Source organism: Melozone crissalis, unplaced genomic scaffold, assembly GCF_028551555.1.
Source record: "Melozone crissalis strain CALT ecotype California unplaced genomic scaffold, PUWL_Pcris_2 ptg000046l_1, whole genome shotgun sequence".
NCBI classification, from domain to species: Eukaryota; Metazoa; Chordata; class Aves; order Passeriformes; family Passerellidae; genus Melozone; species Melozone crissalis.
The window spans coordinates 11,769,522-11,794,779 of record NW_026535824.1 but is presented as its reverse complement, the minus strand read 5'-3'; the positions used below and the strand labels follow the sequence as shown (position 1 = coordinate 11,794,779).

At 53.5% G+C, this 25,258-nt stretch overlaps 1 protein-coding gene across 1 annotated transcript; it reads right to left on the bottom strand.

The window, feature by feature from the left end:
* Positions 1-16,892: 16,892 nt before the first annotated feature.
* LOC128943490 (serine/threonine-protein kinase pim-1-like) lies at positions 16,893-24,440 on the bottom strand (the record flags this gene model as incomplete). Its single annotated transcript, XM_054286421.1, has 5 exons — positions 24,426-24,440; positions 18,369-18,470; positions 18,230-18,259; positions 17,638-17,980; positions 16,893-17,005 (listed from the first exon to the last, which is right to left on the bottom strand). Coding segments are annotated over exons 1-5 (603 nt in total), but the record flags the coding sequence as incomplete, so codon positions are not given.
* Between the last annotated feature and the right edge of the window lie 818 nt (positions 24,441-25,258).

The window sequence follows — 25,258 nt, the reverse complement described above, 5'->3', positions numbered from 1 at the left end:
TTTTCCAGTGAATTCCTGAACTGAGTAGCTCAAGAAAGAAGAGGCCTCTGGAGTAGTAAAATTCATCAGCAACCTCCAAGTGCCAGCAGATCCATCCCCATCAGAGCAGCAATGAACAGAAATGGGCACAGCTTTGTGGCTGCCCCAGCTTTGGCATGGGCCCTGGGCCTGGAGCAGGAGCAACTCTTGAGGGCCCCAAGGCTGGGGCTCTTGTGCTGCCCTGGACAGATGGGATGGCAGCAGGGGCTGCAGAGCTCTCAGCACCTCAGCCCAAGGGGAGCAGGGAAGCCAGGGAGCCTCCTTTGGCCTTGGCCAAGCACCTTCCCCCATGGCTGGGGCTTAGTCCTGTGGCAGCTGCAGCTGCTGCTGTGCCCTTGCCAGGGGCTGAGGCCGGGGGGCAGTGCCCAGAGCAGCCTGGCCTGAGCAGAGCTGTGGGGCCAGAGCCGGCTGGGCTGGGCTGGGGAGAGGCCCTTGGTGCTGCCCAGAGCTCAGGGCAGCTGGCAGAGCTTGCAGGGAGCTGGGCTGGGCTCAGACAGCCTGGCCCAGAAACCATCAGTGTCCACCTCAGCCTGGCTGAGCATGCAGGGACAGGACTCCGGCCAGGCCTTGTGGGGAAGGGCCAGTGCCTGTGCAAGGCATTGCAAACAGGCATGTGGCCCAGAGAGGAGGCTGCTCTGTGCCCTTGGTGGCATGGGCAGAGCAGGGAGGGGGCCCAGGACATTTGTCAGTGCCAGCCTCTGTGCCCGTGTGTTGGCAGCCCTGGCTGCTGAGCCCAGCTTTGGCCTGGGCTGAGTTTGGCTGTGGCCCAGCTTCATCCTCCTGCGGGGCTCAGGGCCTATTCACAGCCATGGCCAGCCCTGGCTGCCTCTCTGCTGGCCCAGAGGCTGGCAGAGCCCGGGGCAGGGCTCTCTGTGCAGTCCCACAGGTGCCAGGGGCTCTGCAGGAGCTGGCAGAGGCTGCCCAGCAGGGAGGCCATGGGGCACAGAGCCCCAAGGCTGCTGTGGGCACCACGGCACAGGGGCCGTTCCCAGCCGCAATGCTCCTGGCCTGGGCTGGGCCTGCACAGGGGCTGGGCCACCATGGCTGGGCCGGCACAGGGCCACAAAGGGGCCACGCAGCCGCTGCCGGGGCTGACAGCAAGGCCAGGCACACACAAGCAATTGCTGAGCATGGCCTGCGCTGGCCAGGCCTGCCTGTGCCAAAGGCAGAGCTCAGCTGCCCTTGGGGCTGCAGGAACAGTCCAGAGCCCAAAGAGCCTCCATGGCTGTGCTGGAGGCCAAGGCTGCAGGAGGGAAATGCAGGGCTGCTGAGGAATGGGGAGGGCATTGAATTCCAGCACACACCTCAGCTCTCTGATGATCCTGGCACCATGCTGGGCCCTGTTTCAGACTGGAGCAGAGCAGATGTTAATGGGCCAGGAGCCCTGTGGGGCTGTCAGGGACCTGCAGCTTGCAAGGTGCTCTACTCTCTCTCAGGTGCTCTCAGAGAGATCCAATCCCAGCTGGGCACCTCAGGGCACAAGTGGCACTGCCTGTTCATGGGCACACAACTGATGTCTGCCTGGATAGGGGCACAGGTTTAAATACTTGCTAGTTTCTAATATACAAACAAATCTTTATTATCTGGGTAATCTGAGTACTTTGAAGTTATAGCAAAGTTTTCCCATCAAAAACAGGGATTTCCTGGAAGCATACTGATGGCAGAAGGAGAAAAAATACTGATCTTCCCCTCTGCTTGTGTCAGCAATATTCATTCTATGATTTAATCTTTCTTTTCCATCAGGTGTTTCCAGCCCTCCTGGTTAAATGGCCATGTCTAAGGACATCTCTTCTTTTAAAGCAGGTGGATCTATGTACTTCCTGCTGCCCCCAGATTTACTCCTCTAGGTCCTCTCTGGTCATTGAAGTACCTCTCAAAGGACTGATTTCATACTTTGATCTGCAAGAATTTGCCCAATATTTCTGAAGTTCAAATAAATATATAATTAAACATCATCTCATTTCTGTTTATATTTATCACAGCATTGTGTTTTCTTATGTCCTTTTTTTAGAATTCTTCCTGTACAGAAATCCCTTGGGGATTGGGGGTATGTCAGATGCTTCTGGGACATCCCAGAGAGCTGAGGGAAGAGCTGTGATGGTTCTTAAACTGTTCAAATGTTCAACTTGTGTTTGTTGGCAAGAAACCTTTCTGTGCCTCTGGATGCCACCAGTCCCTGACCACAAAGGACACAAACCTGATGAGTTGTGGTTCCCACTGCAGGGGCTGCACTTGGACCTTGGCTCTGCACAGGAGAGCTCTTCATCCCCTTTCCCTATGTTCCTCCCTCTGGTCATGGAGGGAGCTCCTGACTTCAGTGTATGACTGCTGTGTGCAAAGAGCAAATCTGGGCAGAATCAGAGTATGGAGGGTTTGCACGGGAGGATCTGTTGAGATCTGTGCTGTGCACAGAAGGTGTTTTCCATTGCTCTGAGACTGTCTGCTGTGGAAAGTGGATTCAATATCCAGCAGAGGAATGACTTTTGCATTTGATGGAGCTGTGCCTTCCCTTGGCTTTGTTGGCTGACAAGAAATGAACATCCCTCTGTGTCTCGGGCAGCTCCTTCTCCGAGAAAAGCAGGTGGGAGTTGGAGCCAAGGAGCTGAAAGCTGCAGGTGCAGCCTGGGCTGGAGGGAGCTCAGATTTGCACAAGGCTGCTCTGAGTGCCAGGGCTTGGATGGGGGAAATGGTGGGGTGGGGGTAGGGACAGAGTCTGATTGATTGTCAGCCATGAAGGGTCTTGATTTTCATCTTTATTCAAATTGCATGAGGAGGTACTTGGATTCAATGTCAATTGGAGACTGCACAGACTGATTTATGAACAGGAAAAAACTGAAGAAGGACCTAAAAAAAGTTTTCTCATTATCTTTGTAAATAGAATATATTCCGTTTGAACACACTACTGAAATCGGTCAAGTTAACCACAGATGATTTGAAAACTGAAATCAAATTATTCCCAGAGGCTTGGCTTGTTAAGGTGTTCTCAATGTCAATGAGCCCTGGGACACCGAATTCCTGCACTGAAGAGCTGAAGGCTGAACAAGCCTCTGGAACAGGAAAATTCAGCAGCAACCTCCAAGTTGCTGAGAATGTCAGCAGCCCCCACTGAGGCCATCCCTGCCCAGAGACCGTGGGGGAATGGGCAGACAAGGAGAGCGTCCCTGGGGCTGGGGCAGCACAACTCAGAGGCACCAGGGGCTCCAGCTGGGAAATGGAGTGTGGAATGTGGCTGGGAAAGCCCTGCCTGGGCTGTGCCCAGCAGGACAGACAAGCCCTGACTCCCATCCACTAAAAAACTTTCTCAATGAGAGATTTAAAAGAAATTGCAATTGTTTGTTTCCTCTGAGTTGGACGCAGTGCAGAAATTCTGACAAGAGATCATCAGGAGCTCGAAAGAACAAGACAGCTTTTACTAGTTATATTAGAAAATTATGGAAACTTGGCAAATGGTTTAATATGACATTCAATGAAATAAAAAACCCCACTTATCAAAGCTTTAAATTGGACCATTCACCTTCACAAACTCTAAGCCTGTGCAGTTTTAAGTTACTCAAGATTTGCAAGAGAAGAGAAATGGAAGAAATATACACAGAAAGAGAAAAACAAAAAACATGTACAGAAGCACCCACACAGCTACCAAGTCCTGGATTCCAGGAGTGTTCAGATGGAAATTCCAAGTGGAGGTAGGGTCAAGATGTGTGCTTGCCTTGTGGTCAGCTTGGTTTCCCTGGGCCCTTCCCCCAGGTGGGACTTGGGCTCATTTGGTCCCTCAGGAGCTGGGCTGGGGGCTGCAGAGGTGGCTGTGGAGCATTGCCTGTGCTGTGCCAGGGACTGGCAGACACTGCTGGGCTGGGAGAGAGGCTCTGGGGCGATTGGGGTTCCAGGGCACAGCAGCATTGGAGTTCCAGGGCAGGGCAAGGCTGGACCTGCCCCTTCCTCCCCTGTGCAAAAATGTTTTGAGCCAACAATCTCCTCCAGTCTCTCACAACAGGGAATGTTGGAGGTGAAATCCCAATTCTGTCCATGGGTGCCTGGAGGAGAAGGACAGTTCTATTCCACAGGAAGGAAAACACAGGGCTCCAGTGTTTGGAAGGCAGCTGAGAGCCTCACAAGGCCAAGGCCTGGCAGACTTGTCAATAAGGGCAGATTTTGTCTGGGAGCATTTTTGAACTGAAGGAATTTTGGAGGTGGAAGGCCAGTCTTGGCCATGGGCACCTGGAAAAGCAGGACAGTTCTTTCCACAGGAAGGAAAGCATGGAGCCTTCCCCAGTATTTTGGGGACAGATGGGAAGTGACCCTCATGAAACCACTGGCAACTAGACTTGTCCTGGCAATATTCCTACTGGAACAATCTCTGGATATAGGGAAATTTGGAGGTGAAATCCCAATTCTGGCCATGGGTGCCTGGCGGAAAAGAACAGTTCTTTTCCATTGGGAAGGAAAGCACAGAGGACCAGTGTTTCAGAAGCAGATGACAAGAGAGTCTTAATGTTCCAAGGTCAGCTGGACCAGTTAGGTGGCCCCTGGGAGGCCAAACCAGCAAGACCTGTTCCATCTTCCCTTGGTTTTGTGGGGCCCCATAGTGTCACAATGGTGCCTTGGATCCATGAGGCCCCACAGTGCCATGATGGTGTTACATGGCTTTGCAAGGGTTCCTCAGGGGTAAAGAGATAGATGAGAATCTTGGCTTCATGATCAGAAGGCTGGATTTATTAATTCATTATATATAATACATTATGACTATACTAAAAGGAATAGAGAGAAAACTTCAGAAGCTGCTAAGCTAAGAAAAGAATAGGAATAGCAATAAACAAGAGAGCTCTCTGTGAACCTGTCCCAGAGAGCTTGGTCCTGATTGGCCCTTAATTGTAAACATGGATAATGGGCCAATCATAGGTGCACCTGCTACATTCCACAGCAGCAGATAACAATTGTTTACATTCTTCTTCTGGGGCCTCAGCTTCCCAGAAGAGGAAAAATCCCAAAGAAAGGATTTTTATGAAAAAATATCAGTGACATATTGGTGTCTTGTTTCCATGGGGTCCAGCAGTGTCACAATGTCCCCTCGGCTCCACAAGGCCCTGAAGTCTCACAATGGTCCCACTGATTCCATGAGGCCTTGCAGTGTCACAGTGGTCTCCATGGTTCCCCAGGCCCCACAATGTCACGTGACTCCTCTGTTCCACGAGGTCTGCAATGTCACAATGGACCTTAGGACCCTGAGGGTTTGCCGTGCCACAATGGTCTCCTTTGGCTCCACAGTGTCACAATGGACCATTGATGACATGAGGGCCTGCAATGTCACACTGGACCTTTGGTTCCAGGCAGCCCTGCAATGTCACAAAGGCCTCTTGGTTTCACGAGGCCTTACAGTATCACAATGGTCCTCTTGGTTTCTGTGGGGACCTCCAGGGTCCCAGTGGTCTCACTGGTTCCATGAGGCCTCACAGTGACATAATGCTTTGGTTATTCCATGGGGCCTCGTAATGTCACAATGGTCTCCATGATTCCATGGTGCCCCTCAGTGTCACAATGGTCTCCTTCATTCCATGAGGCTGTGAAGTGTCCTAATGGTCTCTCCACGGTTCCATGAGGCCCTGCAATGTCACAGTTTGGACCCTTGGCTCCATGGAGTCTTGCAGTGTCACAATGGCCCCTTGGTTCCATGACACCCCAAAGTGTCATAATGGTCTCCACAGTTTGAGGACTCCCGGCAGTGTCACAATGCACCCTTGGTTTGATGGCGCCTCTCAGTGTCACAATGATCCCTACATTTCATGGAGCCACACAGTGTCAGGACAGTCCCCTTGGTTCCATGAGGCTCAGCAATGTCACAGTGGTCTCCATGATTGCATGAGGTCCCACAGTGTCACAGTGGTCCCTTGGTCTCACAAGGCCCCACAGTGTCACAGTTGTCCCTTGGTTCCATGGGCCCTGTACTGCTGCATTCCCCCCTCCCCTTCTCAGGCCGCCCTGCCAGCTGAGAAATGCTCCTTGGGCCTGGGCCTTGGCCAACAGCCCCTGGGCTCAGCTCCTCTGCAGCTCATCACAAACACTGTCTGCTCCAGGCACTGCTGCTGCCCAGCCAGCTCCTGGTTCCTGTAGGAGCAGCCCTGGGAGCTGTTTTTGTTCCCTCAGCGACACAACATCCCTGTTCTCACACTGCCAAAGAAAGCTGTTGATGCCAAGTGTGGCCAGGATGAACCATTGCTGGGACTGAAGCCCCTCTCTTGGGGCCCTACTAACAGTGCTACAAAAGGAGCCCTTGGAGCTCTCCTGAGCCAGCGACTCCCTCTGAGTGGGGCCTCTCCCAGCCGGGAACTCTCCCGTTTGCTGCACTCGGGGATCCCCAACAACGACGGAGCCTGGGCCGATCCCCCCACTCCTCCAGGCTCAACCCTTCACCCACTGGGGAGGTGCCAAAGGATCCACAGTGAGCATTTCCTGCCCTCAGGGGAATTGCTCACAGGTGCCTTGCACTGACTCTTGGTGTCTGTGTGCACACAGGAGTGCCTGTGCTGGGGAAATGTGGCAGAAATGCTGCTGTCTGAGGGGTTGTTGTGCCTTGGATAGCTGAGTCAGTCAGGCCTGTAGGGAAGGTTAAATCACAAGGCCTAAATGAAGTTAAATGCTGCTGAGAGGTTTTCTTTTGCTAAGCGGTTACCTTTAGTATAAGTTATATGTTAAGTTCAGTATTGTTAAGTGTTATTCCTCTGTTAAATTGCGTAGTCATAGGTTTAAGTTAGGTTTCATGCTGTTATACTCTGCTCTTTTGCTAAACTGTGAGGTTGAAAGTATCAGTTAAGGTTAAGGTATTAGTAAAGTCCTGTTAAGTTTGAGCTCTGTTAAGCTTTCAGGCCATGTTCCTTTTATCCTTGCCCTTGCTGTCCTTGTGTCACACACACACACAGAGGGACAGTTCTAGGTTCATTTCTGGTTTGATTGCCTGGATTCTGTTTGGTTTTGTTGTTGCTTTGTTTCCTTGGTGTGCCTGAAGTGCCCAGTCAAAAGCAAAGTGACTCTTGCCAAGGAACTTTGTGCTGCTGTCCCTTAATATTCAATCTGGTTTTTGCCGATCCCTTACTGGAGAGCACTTTTCAGTGCTCTCAAGCCCTCGTTCGTAACAGGGTGAAGGAGCCCTGGCCCAGGCTCTGGCCCTAGGGGACACGGGGATGCTGCCAGGGGGTCCCTGTCCCCCTGTGCCACCCCCAGGGCCCAGTCCCCTGTCCCCATGTCAAGCTCTGGGGTCGATCTTGTGGAACATCCTCTGGGGGAGGCTGCGGGGCCGGGGGCGGGGGGACCTGGGGGGACAGGGGACCCTGCTGTGCACGAGCAGGTTTGAACTGCTCTGGGGGGAGCTGTGAGGGGGGCCGGGGTAGAGTGACCTCCCCAGTGACCTCATACAGCCCCCGTGATGTCACACAGCCACCTGTGATGTCACTCAGCCCCTCTAAAGTCACACTGACCCTGTGATATCACACTGACCCTGTGATGTCACAGAGCCAACTCTATGTCACCCTGTGATTTCATAGAGCAGTGCTGTGACATCGCAAAAGACTGATGTCACAAAGTTACCCTGTGATGTCACAATCTGGTCTGTGATGTCACAGCCTCCTCTATGATGTTCCACAGCCACCAGGTGATGTCACAACCCACTCTCTGATGCCTCAGAGCCAACCTCTATGATGGCAGACACTGCTCTATGGCCTCACACCCTGCTCTGTGATGTCACGGCCAGCTCTGTGATGTCACAGAACCCTTAAGAACTCAGTTCTATTGAAACACTGAAGTTTCTTGTACTTTGAAGAGATCCCACTGAGGGACATGACTGAGAAAGTGTCCCCAGGCCCCAGGCAGAGCAGAGAACTGCAGGCACTGATGGCAGCTGCGGACAATGAGAAGCCAGTTCTTGGTGCCCTGGAGCACAGCAGGGTCTGTGCCACCAAGGGCTGTGAGGAGACACCTTGTCCTGAGGCACTGGGGCCTCCTGGCACAGCCCCAGCCAGGCTGGGCACTGTCAGCCCCTTGTCCTGCCCTCAGCATCCCCCCCTAGCCCACATCCCAGTGGCCTCAAGGATCTGCTGGAAGGAGTCCCTGGGGAGCCTTGCTCAGCAATGGCCCTGGGGGCTCCTGAATGCTCCCTGCAGGGACTGCAGGTGTTTCAAAGGACTTTGGGTTTTGCTTTTGCCTTGGCGTCTCTGAGACCTTTGTGCAGTCATGGCCTCCAATTATGTGTTGTAATTAGTCCCTGCAGAGGCTTTCTCAGTAACACCACTCAGTGGGGCACATTAATGCTTCAAGGTACTTCAGTTCTTTTAAGGTACTTGGTGTTTCCCTTTGGATACAGACTCTGGGAGAGGTTTGTGAAATCATGGCCCCAATTATCTGTGTTAATTAGTCCCTGGAGAGCTTTGTACTGACACGAAATGGGGCTCATTATTGCTTTGAGACTCAAGGTGTTGAAGGTACTTTGGATTTTCCTTTCCACACTGTCTGAGAGGTTTTTGTGCCATCCTGGCCACCAATTTTGTCCTCCAAGGAGTCCATGAGGAGCCTTTGTTGGAGAGGGACCTCAGTGGGAGCCATGAATGCCTGGAGACACTTGGGGTGTTTCCTCTGCCTTTGACTCCTGGCAAGGTTTGTGCAATCTCCTCCCAGGCCCTGAGGTTCAAGGGCTCAGCTCCAAATGCACAGTGAGGCTCATGAGGATCAAGCAAGTCCTGACAAACCCTGGCTCTGCCTTGATTTCCCTCTGCTCCAGTGCAGTTCATAGGATGGTTTCCTTTGACAGTTATGGAGAAATAGTTCAAAGAGCTTCCAGGAAATATATAGTCCTATTTTAAAGGGTGTCTTTTATTGCTGTTCCTATTACACAAGAGATGATTGCAGCATTCAGTGACTGATATTGATCCAGGGACTCTCCTAAGGAGCCCTGGCCTGCTCAGAGAAGCTGTGCCTTGAGCTCTGAGCCAGTGTAGACAACCTTGCTCCACATTCCCCAAGCCCATTGTGTCTCTCCTCACTCACCTGGGACCTGCTTTGCTTGGAGAAGTGGCTGCACACAGCCAAAGAGGGATTTTCCTTCTTTGATTTTTGAAGCAATCTAAAACTCCTGAGTTTCCCCATTGCAAACAGACATCCTCCTCAAGTGTGTGCCAAGCCCAAGCTGCCACCAGGAGCACTCCAGACCTGCCCTGGGCCAGCTATGAGGGTGGATCATCATCCCAACATGCAGTGGTGCCATTGCAAGGGACTGTTGCCATGGACACTGCAATGACCCCCACTGCTGGGTTTGGGTGCCATGGCAACCCCCATCAGTTCAGGTTTCCTTGGAAACCAGCCCAAGGAGCCATTTTTGAAGCCAGGTTCCATGGCCACTTGCCTGCAGAGCTGTTGCTGTCCTCGGCTGCCATGGCAACCCTGGGACAAAGCGGTGCCAGGGCTGTTCCAGGTACAATTGCAGTGACACTCGTTGGTGCCACCAGGTGCCATGGCAATGGCCACGGGGACCCGTTCCTTGGTTAGGTGCCGTAGCAGCCGATGCCTGGAGCCGTTGTGATGTTGGTGGCCATGGAAAGCTGCCCTGGGCCCTTGCTCAGGGCTGGTGTCAGTGCCCAGAGCCAGAGGGGATCCCTTGCTGGGGGCTGTGCCATGGCCACCTGCCCTGTGCCGACGGCACTGCCGGGGACAAAGGCCAGCTCAGCCAGACAGAAAGGGGCAGGGCTGGGCACTGTTGCCATGGCAACTGGCACTGGGGGGGACACCTGGGTCACCTGGCCTGGCAGTTGCCATGGAAAGCCCTGGCAGGGACTGAGGGCACAGCCCCTGGCACTGAGACACTGCTGGGCTGGGTGCTGAGCACAGGGCTGAGCACGCAGAGATGGTTTTGTTCTTGCTGAGCTGCAGCACAGCCAAGGCCTGTCCTGCCCCTCGTCCAGCCACGCTGGGGAGGGGCTGCGGCTGTGGGGGAGCTGGGCAGGGGACACAGCCAGGACAGGGGAGCCCAACTGACCCCGGGGTACCCAGACCAGAGCACATCATGCTCAGGGTATGAAGGGGGGAACAGAGAGGAAGGGGGGAATTTGGGAGTGAGGGCTTTTGCCTTCCCAGGGAACACAGGCAAGAGGGAGCCCTGTTTCACCAGTGGGCAGGGTCACGACCAAAGACACAGACACCAACTTAAGGAATTGTGTCATTTATATCATCCACAGATGCAAAGATTTACAAAAGGATAAGCTCAACAAAGCACATCATCATTAGCAAAGAATTACAAAAGAAGCTCAGCAATCCATCATAAGCCATCATTACATTTTGATGACTGACCTCTTGGTGAAACACTAGAGGTGTTTGTGGCAGACAAAGATTCTGGCTGACTATCAAGGTACACCTTACAGACTTCAGTAGTACTTTAGTGAAACCATTCTTCATTCTTTTTTCTCAATCTCATTCGAGTTAGGAACAAGAATTCTGTTGTCCATGGAGCTGGCACCTTTTTAATTCCAGAATAATGCCCCCAGGCCCTTTGCTGTTCAGCTTTACCATGCTGTCTGTGGCTAACAAGGCTTGGGGGGCCCTTTCCCCTCTGGCTGGAAGGGGCTGGGTCCCAGTGCCTGAGGGGCATCCAGGCTCCTGGATGGAATTCCTGTGCAAGTCCCTCAGTGTCACAGCAGCCTTCACAGGGAGCCCCATGGATCAGAGCATTTCCCAAAGGGTCCCTTGGGGCAAACAGGGAGATCTGGTTTGGCAGGATGTGTAAAACAATATCCTGGCAGATCTCCTTGTTCTCACACAGAATCCTTGGATGCAGGGACACATTCCCATTGTTCCTGCCCAGGGTTCAGGACTCAGAGTTGTCTTTCCTAGGAGCTGCTCCTTCAGCTGCCTCGGGAGGGCCATTTGGCCTCTGGACCAACACTCTGGCTCCATTATTAGGGCTGCTGGATCCAAACCCTTTATCTCCACAAATGGTGGTGACTGGAGCTGGATCTCCTTTTTTCACAATTGTTCTTAAAACTGCAATATCGATAATCGTGCTACCCTGTCATGGGGTTGAATAATCCAATCCTGGTCACTATTCTTTAACACAATTACTGTAATTTCTCCTGGATATTCTGCATCAATTCCTCCTGCCATGACAGGAACACTTTGCAAGGCCAAGCTCCAAGGGAGCAGTTACCAAAGCAAAGTGTCCTGGAGGAATCTGAATTCCTGTTTCAGTACTGATAGCTCTCATTTGCTTTGAATTTATCCTCATTAATTCCAATGCATGAAGGCCCAGCCCTGCAGCCTCTGGGCTGGCCCTGCCAGGGGCCATCACAGCCAGAACAATTTCCCAGGCAGCCCAAGTCTCACTGCCCATGGTTGGATTTGCAAATTGGGGGCAGCCGTGCACAGCCAGGGGGTTTCCATTTCCCCCGTGGGCCATTGTGAAGGGCATGGAGCACATCTGGCAGATGGGTTCTCCATGGTTCCCATCTCCTCATTTTTTCAACTGCTCTTTTAACAACCCCTTCACCCATGCAACCAATCCGGCAGCTTGTGGATTGTCTGGTACATGAAAAACCCTGCAGGCAAAATCACAGTATTTTTCACAGCAACAGACAAAGCACTCTGCATCACAGTATCAGCACACCCTGTAAAAATCACCAATTTCCTCCCTTCCTCCTTTTTCCATTGTATACAATCTCACAAAGTTGACCACTGACTTTAAGGTCATGGCCAGTCCTCTTCTGTAGGGTATTTAGTGTTACATCCCTGAGCAGCCAAAGCTACCAAATTAGCATTGTCAGAACTATTTCACATTATTATTGTTTTATATGTACATATTGATATAGAAATATAGATATAGATATGTAGATATAGTCATATATATAAATATATAAACATATATTAAGGTCTTATCATACTATAAATCTGTATATAGTTATTTATTATATTGATATTTCACTTGCTCAAGTCCATCTGAGCATAAGATTAAAACCTTCTTCTGTTGCTCCATGTGGGAGCATTCCAACAATCATTGTTCCTTCTGAAGGTGCTGTTTCCTATGTACTCTCAACAAATTCACCCTCGTCTGCCCAAATCCACAAGGTCTTTTCCTTTTTCATGTGCAATTTTTGGATGCATTTGAAGACATCCAGGGGTTCAACCTCTTTTACCCGACTGCCCCACTGCTCCCACAGGGCTCTGACCTCAGCCCACTCCAGAGCCAGAGAACTCTAGGGAAGGGCTTCCCAGCTGGGAATTTCTGATGGGACTGATTCCTCACATTAATATTGAACAAGTAACATTTTGTTGTCATCTGGCCAGACTGTGCCAGTTTTGTTTTACCAGTGGGCAGGGTCAGCACCAAAGACACAGACTCCAACTGAAGGAATCAGTGTCATTCCCTGCAGTTCAGAGCAGCAAAGAATCACAAAAGGAGCAGCTCAGTGATGCACCCAACCATCCTCACCAAAGATTGCCTGCAGTGATTAAGAAAGATCCAGCAGCATTTACCCTCAGCCTTTACCATCCCCCAGACCCACACAGCAGCTGGGCAAGCTGTCACAGCCAAGGGCTGCAGAGCCACTCCGGGGCACTGGGAATTCCTGCAGGTGCCTCCAGCCCCAGGTGAGGCTCCAACCCCGCTGGGAGAGGGCCCAGCTCTGACAGTGCTGAAGGAACAAACTGACAGCACTGCTAGTGTGGCAACATCTGCTTTCATCCTCCTCTTGGGTCCCTCCCAAAGCCTGGCCAGAGCTCGAGGAGGAACCAAGGGAGGTGACATTGATCCTTCAGCCCCAAACAAGGCCAGATGTCAGATTTCATGGCCTTGTCTGGCTTCTAAATACACAAAGGTCAATACATGTTTCACTAATGAGTGGCTACATCTATTACAGGGCTAATGACCATGCATATTTCATCAGGGAGCAGATACAAAGATAACCTTTGCTTGGAAGGTTCATCCAGAGGCCACCTTTGGCTCAGGGCCTGCTGTCCAGGCCTCACTCAGGGCTGGTGTCCAGGCCTTGGCACTTCAGGGACGTGTTTTAGTGCTGGGCTTGGCACTGCCCGGTGAGCGGCTGCACTGGGTGAGCTCAGAGGGCTTTTCCAACAAAAAGGATTCTGTGATTCTATGATTCTATCCATTGCATTGAGCTGGGGCTATTTTAGCAGCATTACTTGGCTCCAAAAGTTCCCTCTTGCCCAGCTCCTGTGGCCTGAGGCTTCAGCTCCTTCAGCTCCTGGTGCTGAGCTGCTCATGCTGAACAAGACAAATCAGAGAGAAGAACACAGTCCATGCAATTCCTTCTGGGACACGGAGAGGGGAGGCTGTGCAAACAGGAGCATTGTTTGCTGTGGCCTCCTCTCTGCCCTTCACGCCTTTCAGCGCTTTGAACCAGCCAAGAGTTTTCTCCAAGAGTGCAATGGAGCAGCTGTTCCTGCTCCCAGGCCTGGCTCTCTCCAGTCTCTGCCCTTGCCTGGTTCTGTCCCTCGTGCTGTGCCCTCTGTTCCCCCAGGGCTCGCTGGCTGCTGCCCAGGACTGTGGCACTGGCACAGATCCAGTGCTCCAGAGCCTCCTTTCTGTGCCCTTGGAGCTGCCTGGGCACAGCAGCCTTTTCCATCTGGAAGCTCCCCATGGACAGGGAGTGCCCAGCTCCGTTTCCTGCACAGCCTCCAGGAGCCCAGGGCTGCCATCTCCAGTCCCTGCTGGCACTGGGGGCTCCCAGGTGCCTCAGGCTGCTCTGACACCGCTGCACACGGGAGGGAAGAGGGGCAGGGGCTGTGCTCAAAGTCAGCTCTATCTGCTGCTGCTGCTGCTGCTGTTGCTGTGGGGTCATTTGTGCAGCCCCAGCCCAGAGTCAGGGATCAGATCCTGCCAGTCTCTTCCAGCCCTGGCTGCTCAGAGTTTGGGCCTTGGAGCCTCAGGTGGCCAAAGGCAGCTGCTGCTGATCCCTCTGTGTGCCCGTGTTCAGAAGTGCTTCTCCATCAGTCTGTGCCCAGCAACGGGGAAAAGCCTCAGCCCTGCAGGGCCAGGAGCTGCCGGGCTCTGCCTGAGCAGCTCAGCCAGCAGGAAGGGAGCTGCTCCACACAGGAACCAGGAGCAAAGGACATTCCTTTGATAGGACATGTTTTCTATTTAAAGGAAAAAAAAGGAAAAAGGAAAAAAAATAGGTAAATTGTAAAAGATAGGAATAAAATCCAGGAGTTAGTGAAAAAACAAAACATAAAGGCAAAGTTAAATTCTTTGCATTAAGAGGTAAATGATCTTTTTAAAAAGAGAACTCAGGTATTTACATTGTAAATGTGCTGATGGCATGCATCCATTTTACTGACCTCAGCAGCCTTTTAAAAGATTTTGGGCTTTGTTTCCAAACATTTGAAATTTGTATTTGAAATTGTGCTCGAAGCAAGAAGAAATTGCTTTGTGCCCTTCCAGCTCCAAGCAGGACTGGGAATGGAAACTCTGTCAAACCCCAAATCCTTCAGAAGATGACCTTCCTTCTCAGCCTGGGAATGAGCTACACATTCCCTTTGAAACTGTCAGGGATTTCTTAGAGACACAAAGTCCCACTTACGGCTTTTTGCTCTGGTTTGGAAGTGCAGAAGGGCAATTCTCCATCCACCAGCTCCAGACTGCACTGCCTCAGGAGCTCGGCCCACTTGCCAGCTTTGGCCCACTTGTGGCACTTCTAGAGGAGGAAGAAAGTGCAATTGCACAATTCCAGCCAATCAAGAAGGAAGAATGGGACAGACAAAACACCCTGTGCAGATCCAGGCATTCAGCTGGGACTGTGGAGAGTTTGGGTCCTTGCCAGTTGGATGTGTGTCCCCAGCTGCAATCTCTGGGCCTGCAGCAGAGTCTCACTCACCTGCCAAAGCAGAAAGCTCAGGCACTGTGCTCGCAACGGGCTCGTCTGATGCAGAGCTGTGACAGCAATGTGAGGGCAGAGCCAGCCCAGCTGGGCCCAGGGCTGAGCCCAGCAGAGCCCTGGCAGAGCCCAGAGCAGCCTCAGCACCCGCAGAGCCTGGCTGCAAGGAGAGAAAGCAGAAACCGCCCGTCAGCTGAGGGCTCCTGTGCCCTTGTGCCAAGGCCTGCGGTGCCCAGGCCATGCTGGCTGTGCCCAGAGCTGTGCCCAGAGCTGCCCATCCCTGCTGCCAAAGGCACAGAGCAGGAGGGCAGCACATGTGCCCAGCCTGCAGCCAGCCACGGCACATCCAGCCCTCAGCAGCTGCCCAGAGCAGGATGCTCCTGTGCTCGCTGCCAGCTCCCAAAAGCTCTGATCCCACCCTGCCAAGCACACAGGGACCCACCTCACACCAGCCACGGCTGCAAGAAAAGCTGCTCCCAAACCACGGCCTCAGCCTTCTCCAAGGGCATGGCCCATCCACACCACAGCTGCTCCCAAGCACTTCCCCATCCACACTGGACCACCTTGAATGCTTCCTCTGGAAAAATAAACAACACATTCTTGAAAAGATATTAGATGCAAAAAGGGAAAACAAGAAAATTGGTAAAAACTCTTATCTGTGTCAGGGCCTTGAGGAAGGCCCAACCCCCACATGCCAGGGAAAAACCCAGCCATGGGTGAGGGAAGCCCACACTTTCTCTCTTCCCCCCTGCACTGCCGCCAAAAATCACAGTGACCCCAAAGCAAACAAGGGCAGTGAAGCAGCCCAAGCCCTTCCTTGCCTGCACAGCAAAGCAGCTGTGCTCAGGTTCTGGAGTCCCACCTCTGCTCCCACCATAGGGGTTTGTTTGTGTTGGCCTGGCTGCCCCAGCCCCAGCCCCAGCCCGGGGCACGGTGGGTGCTGGGGGCTTTTGAGAGGGCCAGGAGCCCACTCCCATTTCATACCCACCCCAGCCCATGCCCCAGCCCTGCCAAAAGCAGCTGGGCAGCCACTGAAGAATGAGTTGCATCTGCCCCAGCAAAGGGGAAACCTTTGGTTCCCAGCCAGGCTGGGCAATGCCCAAATCTGAGAGCATCCCCCTGCATGTGGACTCATCTGCAAATTCACTGTGGAGCCTGGCTTTGAAGAAGGTGCCAGAATCAAAGTCCATCATCTTCAGCTGGCCAGGCTGAGGAAGAGCTTGTCATCCTTGGTGTCCTCCTCACTCTCTCCAGCAGCAGCCCCACCCGGTACAGCTTCTCCAGGGGCTCCTTCTCCTTCCCTGGGGGCAGACCAGGCTCTCAGGGCTCTGCCCAGGGCCCCAGCTGTCAGGAAACCAGGACAAGCAAAACCAGATGGGATGGCGGCCACCAGTGCTGGGCAGAGCAGCTCAGCTCCAGCCCAAGGGCTGCGTGTTCCCATCCCATGACCCCGGTGCAGTGACACTGGCAGCACAAAAAGGGCTGGGTTCCTTTGCTTCTCATTGCCAAGGCATGTGTGGAGCTGGAACTTACCAGGGCCCTGGATCAAAGTATGCCTGTGGCTCTCTCCCTTCTTCTAGGGCAGATGAATATCCTGCATCCAAGGATGACAGAACAGCTCTTCTAATGAGGGCCTTTCCAAGTCCAGCATGGATAAACACCGCCTGATCAGATCTTGGCACTCTGGGCAGAGAAACCAGAAACCACCACTTAGTTGGAGAAGGCTCCTATTGGCTTTGCCCCACCATTCCCATGCACAGGCCATGCTGGATGTGCTCAAAGCTGGGCCTAAACTTTCCCATCCATTCCCTGTTTTGGAGGAGAGCAGGACATTTGCCACCTCCTCAGCAGCTGCCAGTGCAGGATGCCCACGAGCCTGCTGCTGTCTCCCAGCACTGGGATTCCCCCCGTGCCCAGAGATGAGGATCCACCTTGAGAGAGCCGTTCTGGCAGCGAGAGCTGATGGTCCCAGCTGATGTTCTGGCACCTCCTGAAAGGGTGCTCCCCACAGACCATCTGGTGCAGCAGGATGCCCAGGGACCAGATGGTAGCTGGCTTGCCATAGTACCAGCCAAAGTGGGTCCATTCCGGGGGGCTGTATGACCGTGTTCCTATGGAATACAGATGGAGTTCATCAGGGGGATGAGGCTGTTCCCAGAGCCTGGCCCCAGCATCCCTAGGCATGTGGGGGCTGCCCCAGTGGCAAACAGGGTGAGCATTGCCCTCTCACCAGCACCTGGGACTTGTGTACAGACTTGGGGTTGGAAAAGAAGCCACTGGTGTTTCAAGAGGGCAGTGGAAGCCCTGGCAAGGCCTGACCATAACAAGGAAGAACCCACCCAGTGCTGGGAAAAACCATGCTCTCATCCTCCCGGCCTGCATTGCCCCAAAAACCATTATGAACCCCAACAGACCAGGTGAGTGGAGCAGTCCAAGCCCTTTCTCACCTGCACACCAAACCGGCTGGGCACAGGTTCTGGTTCTCCCTCTCTGCTACCCCCACCCACGGGTATTTTTGTTGGGCTGGCTGCCCCAGCACCAGTTCTGGGCAGAGTGGGGGGCAAAGGCTGCCAGCAGGGCTGGAAGATGGCTACCCACTCAGCCCTGAGTTTCAAAAGAAACTCGCTGAAGACTCAGTGACATGAAGGGCCGCAAAAGAGAGAATCCCTGCTGCCACAGTCAGCTTGGGCTGGGAGATGTTGGGTCATGAGATGCTGGGCCCAGGAGCCCTGCGTGGGCTCACCTGCAAAGTGCGTGTAGGCTGTGTCCTGCAGGTAGGTGCCACAGCCAAAGTCAATCAATTTGGCCTGCCCGGTGGCCAGATCAACCAGGATGTTCCCTGGTTTGATGTCACGGTGCAGGACCCCGCAGCTGGTGCAGTGCCGCACGGCCTCCAGCACCTGGCGGAACAGCTCCTGTGCCTCCTCCTCGGGCAGGAACCGCCGTGCCCGAATGAAACGATGCAGGTCCTGACACCGCTCTGGCCGCTCCAGCACCATCAAGATGTCCTTGGGGAGCTCAAGCCACTCCAGCATCTGGACCACACCGGGGAAGCCAGTGGACACCTTGGCCAGCAGCACAATCTCCAGGGGTGCGCTGGTGCCGTCGGGCTGCGGGAGGAGCACAATGCCGTCAGTGGAGCCGATGCCGTGCCGGGGCTCGTGAAGCCCTCAGCCAGCCCGGGATGCTCTGCGCCCTGCGCTGGCCCCACGCCCGCTCTCCCTCGGGGCGCCCTGGCGGCTCCCACCGTGCCGGGCCTCGGCTCGTTCCCGCCCGGCACTGTCCGGCTGCTGCCGCTGGCCCTGCTCACTCACCAGCTTGCCCCAGTGCAGGACGCGGTTCCGTGGCACCCTTTTGATGGCCACCTGCAAGTCAAGGGGAGCAGAGGGCTCAGCTCACCGCCTTCCCTGCCCAGCCCCATTCTCTGCCCTCCTCCTCCTCCTCCTCCGCCCCCTCCTCTCGTCCGCCGCTCACCGGGGCGCCGTCCGAGAGCCGCGTGGCCGCGAAGACGCTGCCGAAGCCGCCGCGCCCCAGCAGCGAACCCAGCCTGTACTGCTCCTGCAGGCCCTGCTGAGTCTGCCCTGCGGGCGGGACGCGGCGGTCAGCGCTCGGCCCGGGGCCAGCAACGACCCCCGAGCGCCTCTCAAGCGCCCCGGGCCGGCCATGCCCAGGCGTTCGCTCCCGGGAACGCGGCACGGGAGGCTCGGGGCTGGCGGCCGCGCTGCCGAGAGGCGGAGCTCGGGCCGGGGAAGCCGCAGCGGAAGCGGCGGGAGCGGCCGCGCCGCCTGTGTCCTCCGCGGGCCCCGGGAGGAGCCGGGGCCGGGGCCGCGGTCGGGACCGGAGTCTGCCTCGGATCCGGGGCCGGGCTCGGGCCAGGCGGAGCCGAAGGGCGGCGATGCCGCCCCCGCACCAGGCACTGATGCCCGCCCAGCAGCGCCACCGCCAGTACGGCCAGAGCCGGGCGGAGGCGAGACCGCGGCGGGACGGCCGGGGCCGGGCACGGGGCAGCCCCGCCCGGGGCCGGGGGCGGGCCGGGAGCATGGCCCGGCCCGGCAGGGGACAGGGAGGCGGGGAGAGGAGAGGGACGCCGGGCAAGGGACCCCGAGAGAAGGGCGCCCGACAGCGGGAGAGAGAGAGAAGAATGAGAATGTGAGTGAGAATGAGAATGAGAATGAGAATGAGAAGCAGTGTTTAGGGTCTGTGCTCTTTTTGCTGCCGACGCTGTTGCTGCTGCTGCCGCCGCTGCTGCCGCTGCTGCAACTGAGGCACCGGGGCCGTTCGTCCCCGTGTCCGTTCTCCGCTCGCCCCACGAGCCCCACGTTCGAGCCCCGCGCGCCCCGGGGACAGCCCCTCCGTCTGCCCAAACACGGGAACTTTGCAGCCTTGAGCCCGGATGCAGAGCCCTGACTCCTGCACACTGGCACAGCGATCCCCTCGCCTGCTGCTGTGCATTGTCCTTGCTGAGGGTCAAACACTGTCGGGCCACCTTCCCTTGGGGTAGGATTCCTACCTGAGCCCAGCACTGCACTTACATGTCCAGTGTTGCTTTCCAGTAAAAAGAGGAGAAGGAAAACTGTGTGTGGCTCATGGTATTTTAGAACGCCTAAAAATCCCTCAGTCACTGATCTTAGAGGTGAGGTACATCTGGAATTACTGGGATGCAGCATGGAAAAGGGGAGCATAGAAATAAATAGGGGAAAACATCTTGGATTGTTTCTTTCATTTTCATTTCACTTCTGGAAAGCTGTTTCAGTTTTACAGGAATCTTCTCCTGTCTGCTCTTCCCAAGAATCTCTCATGGAGAACAAGGTCAAGCTTCTGTCGCAAGATTTGCCACCAGGAAATTATGCCACTGGTGAAGTTTTCATTGTGACTGTTAGTGCTGGTTTAGGGCAAATTTTGGGAGGAAATCTCCAAAAGGGGACCATCTAGAAAGCAAGTTCAAGCGTCCCCTCCCCCTACTAGTTCAGGGAAAGACTTCCCTTGAGAAAAGTGAAAAAACCCCAGTTTATTTAACAAGTAAAGTATTCACAAGCATGAAAAATGAATAATATTAAATCAAACCTCTGACAGTGCTGAAGAGATGTCACATTCAGAAAGTCCTTTTTGTGGGTTGTAGTTGGCTCACTCGGTCTCTTCTAAGTCCCTCTGGTTCTGGAATGCAGCGTCCCAGAGCTCAGGGGGCCACAGGTGTGAGCTGCAGGTGTTTTCCTGGGTTTTCAGTCCAGAGCAGGTTTAAACACTTCCAAGAAAAAGGAAAGTCACAGCCCGAGGAACTTCTCTGCCCCAGCTAGCTAAAAAACAATTGCTAGACCTGGACTGTGAAGGCATCAGGAATTTTCCAAATCTGGGCACTGGCGCTTCCAGCAAACACCAGAGCTGGATGGTGCTGGAGCCAGAACCTGCACATTTCCAAACTTTGGCTTTCTGTGCCAGCAAATCACTGGACTTGGGCTGTGCCAGCACCAGGAAGTTTTCAGATCTGGGCGCCGGCACTGCCAGCAAACACCAGATCTGGGTGGTGTCATTGCCAGCAACAGAAATCTGCCAGATTTGGGCTCTGCTGGCACCAGGAAATTTCCAAATCTGGGTTCTGGTGCAGCAAACACAAGATGTGGGCGGTGCCAGACCAAGTGGCAGGAAGCTGCCACGGGCTTTGGATTTCTGTGCCAGCAAATTGCTGCACTTGGGCTGTGCCAGAACAGGGAAATGTCCACATCTGGGCACTGGCAGTGCCAGCAAACAGCCCATTTCAGGCACCAGGCTCCAGGCAGGACTGGATCTGGATGCCTTCCTCTTTTCTTTTCTTCTTTCCTTCCTTCTTTCTTGGGATCCTGCTGCCAGCAAACTCCAGATTGGGCAGTGCTGGCAAGGGGAAATTGCCAGGTTTTAGCTTTCTTTGCCAGCAAATTCTGGACATGGGCGGTGCCAGAAGAGGGAAATTGCCAGATGTGGGCACTGGTAGTGCCAGCGCACACCAGATCTGGGTGGGGAATCTGCCAGCACCAGGAAATTGCCAGATGTTAACTTTCAGTGCCAGCATATTGCTGGAATTATGCTGTGCAGGAACCTGAAAAATTCTGTATCTGGGCACTTGTGGTGTCAGCAAACACAAGATTGGGTTGCTGTAGGTACCAGGTATTTGCAAGATTTTGGCTTTCTTTGCCAGAAAATTCCTGGACTTGGGCTGTGCTGGCACTGGGAAATTCCCGCATCTGGGCACTGGTGGTGCCAGCAAACACCGGATCTTGGCATTGCCAATGACGGTAGCAGGGAATTGCCAGATTGTGGCTTTCTTTACCAGAAAATTGCTGGACTTGGCTCTGCCAGAACAGGGAAATATCCAGATCTGAGCACTGGCAGTGGCAGCAAACACCAGATCTGGGCACCTGTACTGGCATCAGGAGACTGCCGGATTTTGGCTTTCTGTGCCAGCAAATTGCTGGACTTGACTGTGCCAGCACTGAGAAATTTCTAGATCTGGGCACTTGCGCAGCAAACACCAGACCTGGGTGGTGCTGGTGGCAGCACTGGGAAGCTGCTGGGTTCTGGCTTTCTTTGCCAGAAAATTGCTGCATTTCGGTTTTGCTGGCACTGAGAAATTTCCAGATGCTAATTTTGCAGTGCCAGCAAACTGCTGGAATTAGGCTGTGCAGGCATCTGAGACATTCTCGATCTGGGCACTGGCGGTGTCAGCAAACATGAGATCGGGTTGCTGTAGGTACCAGGTCTTTGCTTGGTTTTGACTTTCTTTGCCAGCAAATTGCTGCACTTGGGCTGTGCCAGAATAGGGAAATACCAAGAACTGGGAACTGGCAGTGCCAGCAAACACCACATTTCAGGAAGGACTGGATCTGGACCCGTTCCCTCCCTGCCTCCCACCCTCAGCAAGGTGCCAGAGGGGCTGGAGAGCAGCCAAGCAGAAAGGGACCTGCAGGGACTGATGGACAGCAGGCTGGGCATGAGGCAGCAGTGTGCCCAGGTGGCCAAGAAGGCCAATGGCTCCTGACCTGGCTCAGGAATGGTGTGGCCAGCAGGAGCAGGGCAGGGATTCTTCCCCTGCGCTCAGCACTGCTTGGGCAGCACCTTAAGTGCCGTGTCCAGTTCTGGGCCCCCAATTTAGGAAGGACATGGAGGGGCTGGAGCGTGTCCAGAGAAGGGCAACAAGGCTGGGGGGGGATCTGGAACACAAGAGCTGTGGGGAGTGGCTGAGAGAGCTGGGGTTGTTTATCCTGGCGAAGAGGAGGCCCAGGGGAGACAAGGCGGTGTCAGGGCAGAGGTTGGACTTGATGATCTCTATGGCCTGTTCCACCCTTGCTGATTCTGGCATTCTCTGAAAGCACCCTTGGAGCAGTCACAGGATGAGCCCTGGGCCTCCTCTTCAGGAGCTCCAGCAGCCCAGGTCCCTCAGCTTCTCCTGCCAGCCCCAAAGCCCATCCTGTCAGTCCTGCAGAGCCTCTGCAGCTCCTCCTCACTGCCCAGAACAGGGAGCCCCAGAGGCAGACACAGCAGCCCAGATGTGCCCCCTGGCCTGGGGTGCCTCTGGCAAGGGAGCAGCACCAGGCACTGCAGGAGCCTGCAGACAATTGATCTGAAGGCCAAAGCTCCCTAGCTCCTTCTGGAAGAGCAGGAACAGTTCCTCATTCGAGTGTGGTGGAATGCTGGGCACCACAGCTCCAGGTGAGGACTGGACACAAGTTTGCTCCCACTGAGTGCTGTGATGGGTTCTGCAGGAGCTCTGGGCTCCTGTGCTTGCCAGGCACAATGAGGAGAGAAGGAGCCAAGTGCAATGATGTGGGAAATGGATTTGTAGAAAGTTTTTAGAGCCTAATAGAAGGCCCACAAAGTAGGAATCTGTATATAAATCTTGAGACAAGAAATGCTAACTTAAAAATGCCATGGAACAGGACAGATATTGTTGAGAGAAAAATGGAGCTGGAAAAAAAGTTTCAAAAGACGGCCTTGCAAATAAGATTTTGGAAAAACAGAGCTATGAAAGATGCATTGTAGTGGGACCCACGAGGGGCAGTTTTAAATAATTGGCTTTAAGGCATCTACAACGTGGCATGGCAAAAGGCTGATAGACCAAGAAACGCTTATAATGTATTATAATTAGGAAATAGTTGGCTTCTGATTGTGATGGCTTGAATTATAACATCTGTATTGTCTCACCCTTCTCATGAGACTGAAAATGGAATAAAACTTATTAAAACACCTCTCAGTGTCCCCATCTCTAGGTCAAGAAAAGTGTATTATCCAACACACTGACACACCTTTGCCTCGAGCATAACCCAGCCTGGACCAAAGACACTGAAAGGTTTCCCCTGTGGCCCATGTCTCGAAACATCAGGTCTGCTGTTTGACAACTCAGGTTGGGTTGGTGTCAAGGAGTTTCCCTCAGAAATACTGGGTTTGTCTTCCTCTGTGCCTTCCCCTCAGCAGCCTTGGGGATGCTCCTGTGTGAAGCCATCTGTCTCACACAGTTTGAGACAACTTCAAACAGGATATTGTGCAATAAGTCGTCTCCTCTAAAGTGTTCCAACAATCCCTTTCCAGCAATAGGAAATTATTACTAATAGATGAAAGTGAAAAACCCCAACAGTTTATTAACAAACAGAATCCCCCCATGACACGCGTTAGTTACAAGAAGGCGCCGGGGTCTCTCTCGGAAGAACAGGAGCTGTCACGGAGCAGTTCCAGCAGCTGATGGAAGCTCGGGGGCTTGTCCGGCATCGGCTTTCTCCCATGGCAGAGCTCCATGGAGCGGGCAGGGCAGTGAAGCAGCTGGGCTGGAGCCCCTCGCTGCCTTTTCTCCCCGCCGTGGCTCAGCTCACAGACTCGGGCTGGGAGCGGGGCCGCTCCGCTCCTGCCGGCACCGTGTCCCTGGGCTTGGACAAACAGTTTCCTGCCAGGAGAGCCCTGCACACTGCTCCACAGATCTTTCATAAAGGCCCAAACCAACTCCAAACACTCTGTCTGCAGCAGCTTTTCACAAAGGGCTGCAGAAATCCAGGACAGCTGCAGGTGAATGTTGGAAGGCTCTTGTCTTGTTCCTGACAGCAGAATTCTTGATGATCTTGTGCAATTTTTTTCAGTCGTAACATGAGAGCTGAGGTTTTTTTGTTATAGTACTTTATGATGAATAACAAGCCTTGGGAGCATGAGGTACAGGACTGACATGCAAAAGCATGAGCATATCCTCCAAAGTGACCAGTTTAATTGTCCATTTTATTACTCTTATATTTACTCCACACTAATAAGGAAAACCCAGCTTTGCTTGGAGGCAAAACGGGCATGGGATACACTACAGTCCCTCACAGGCTCAGCAGGGCTGGTAGTGACACAGCAGGCAGTCTGCTTAATTCTGAACCACTACAGAGATATATCCCAATCTGGTTTAAGTAGCTTGCTATTATTAAGAGCTCCTTTTCTGCATGAGATACAAAAAGGAGATTCCAAATGATCTTCATGCAAGCATGCAGTAAAGAACTGCTCCTGCTATCCTAACAAAGCGTTTGCTTTGGCAATTACACTCTTCCCATTCATCTGTTGATACAGAAACCTCAGGTTTTCCCCCACACCCCTGCAAGGCTGGCAGTTGCTGTTTCCCATTTCCTGTTCTTCCCTAGAGATGGTGCAGTGGCTGCTTTGAAACAAAAAAGCCCTGAGATCTGGACAGCTTGAAGGAGCATGAAATGCTGATTATGTGCTCATATTGGTAACACCCAGGTCTGCACTGCCCAGTCCTCTGAAGCAGCAGCAGCAGCAGGACCATGCATCATTCCTGTTGGTGGATGTTCATGTTTCTCATGTGCAAGAGCAATGACTTTGAGGAGGGACAAAAATGCCCCTCTTCAAAAAGTGGGTGTGCAAGGAGGTGTGAAGTTTCACAGCCTTTTCTAGGATATTTTAGAAAGATCTAAGAGAATATTGTGGCATGGAGTAGGTCCCTAATTTTGCCTCCAGAGAAATCCCCAAAGGGCACATTCACTCTGCTGCTGATGACAACCCCATAAGCTCATGGACCAGTTTTCCCTGCAACGTGCCACCCTGCCTGGGCTTTACTAGGCCGGGACTAGACCCAGAGCTAAGCAAACACAGGCAGCCAGGTGACATTGTGTAACATCAGAAGCTGGCAACCATGAGGACTTTGCTGTCAGAAGGTTACAGTTTGCACTGGGCCCAGAAGTGTTTTTCCCTAAGGCAAAGCAAATTGAAATGTGAAGTTTCAAAGCTTCAAATGACTATGAAAGGAAACTGCAGAATAATTTCTGGATGGGCAGCATTGTCAATGATCATGCAGCCCACCAACAGCTGGAGCTGAATCCAGAATTGCTTCTTCCAGCTGTGCAGGAATTCATCCC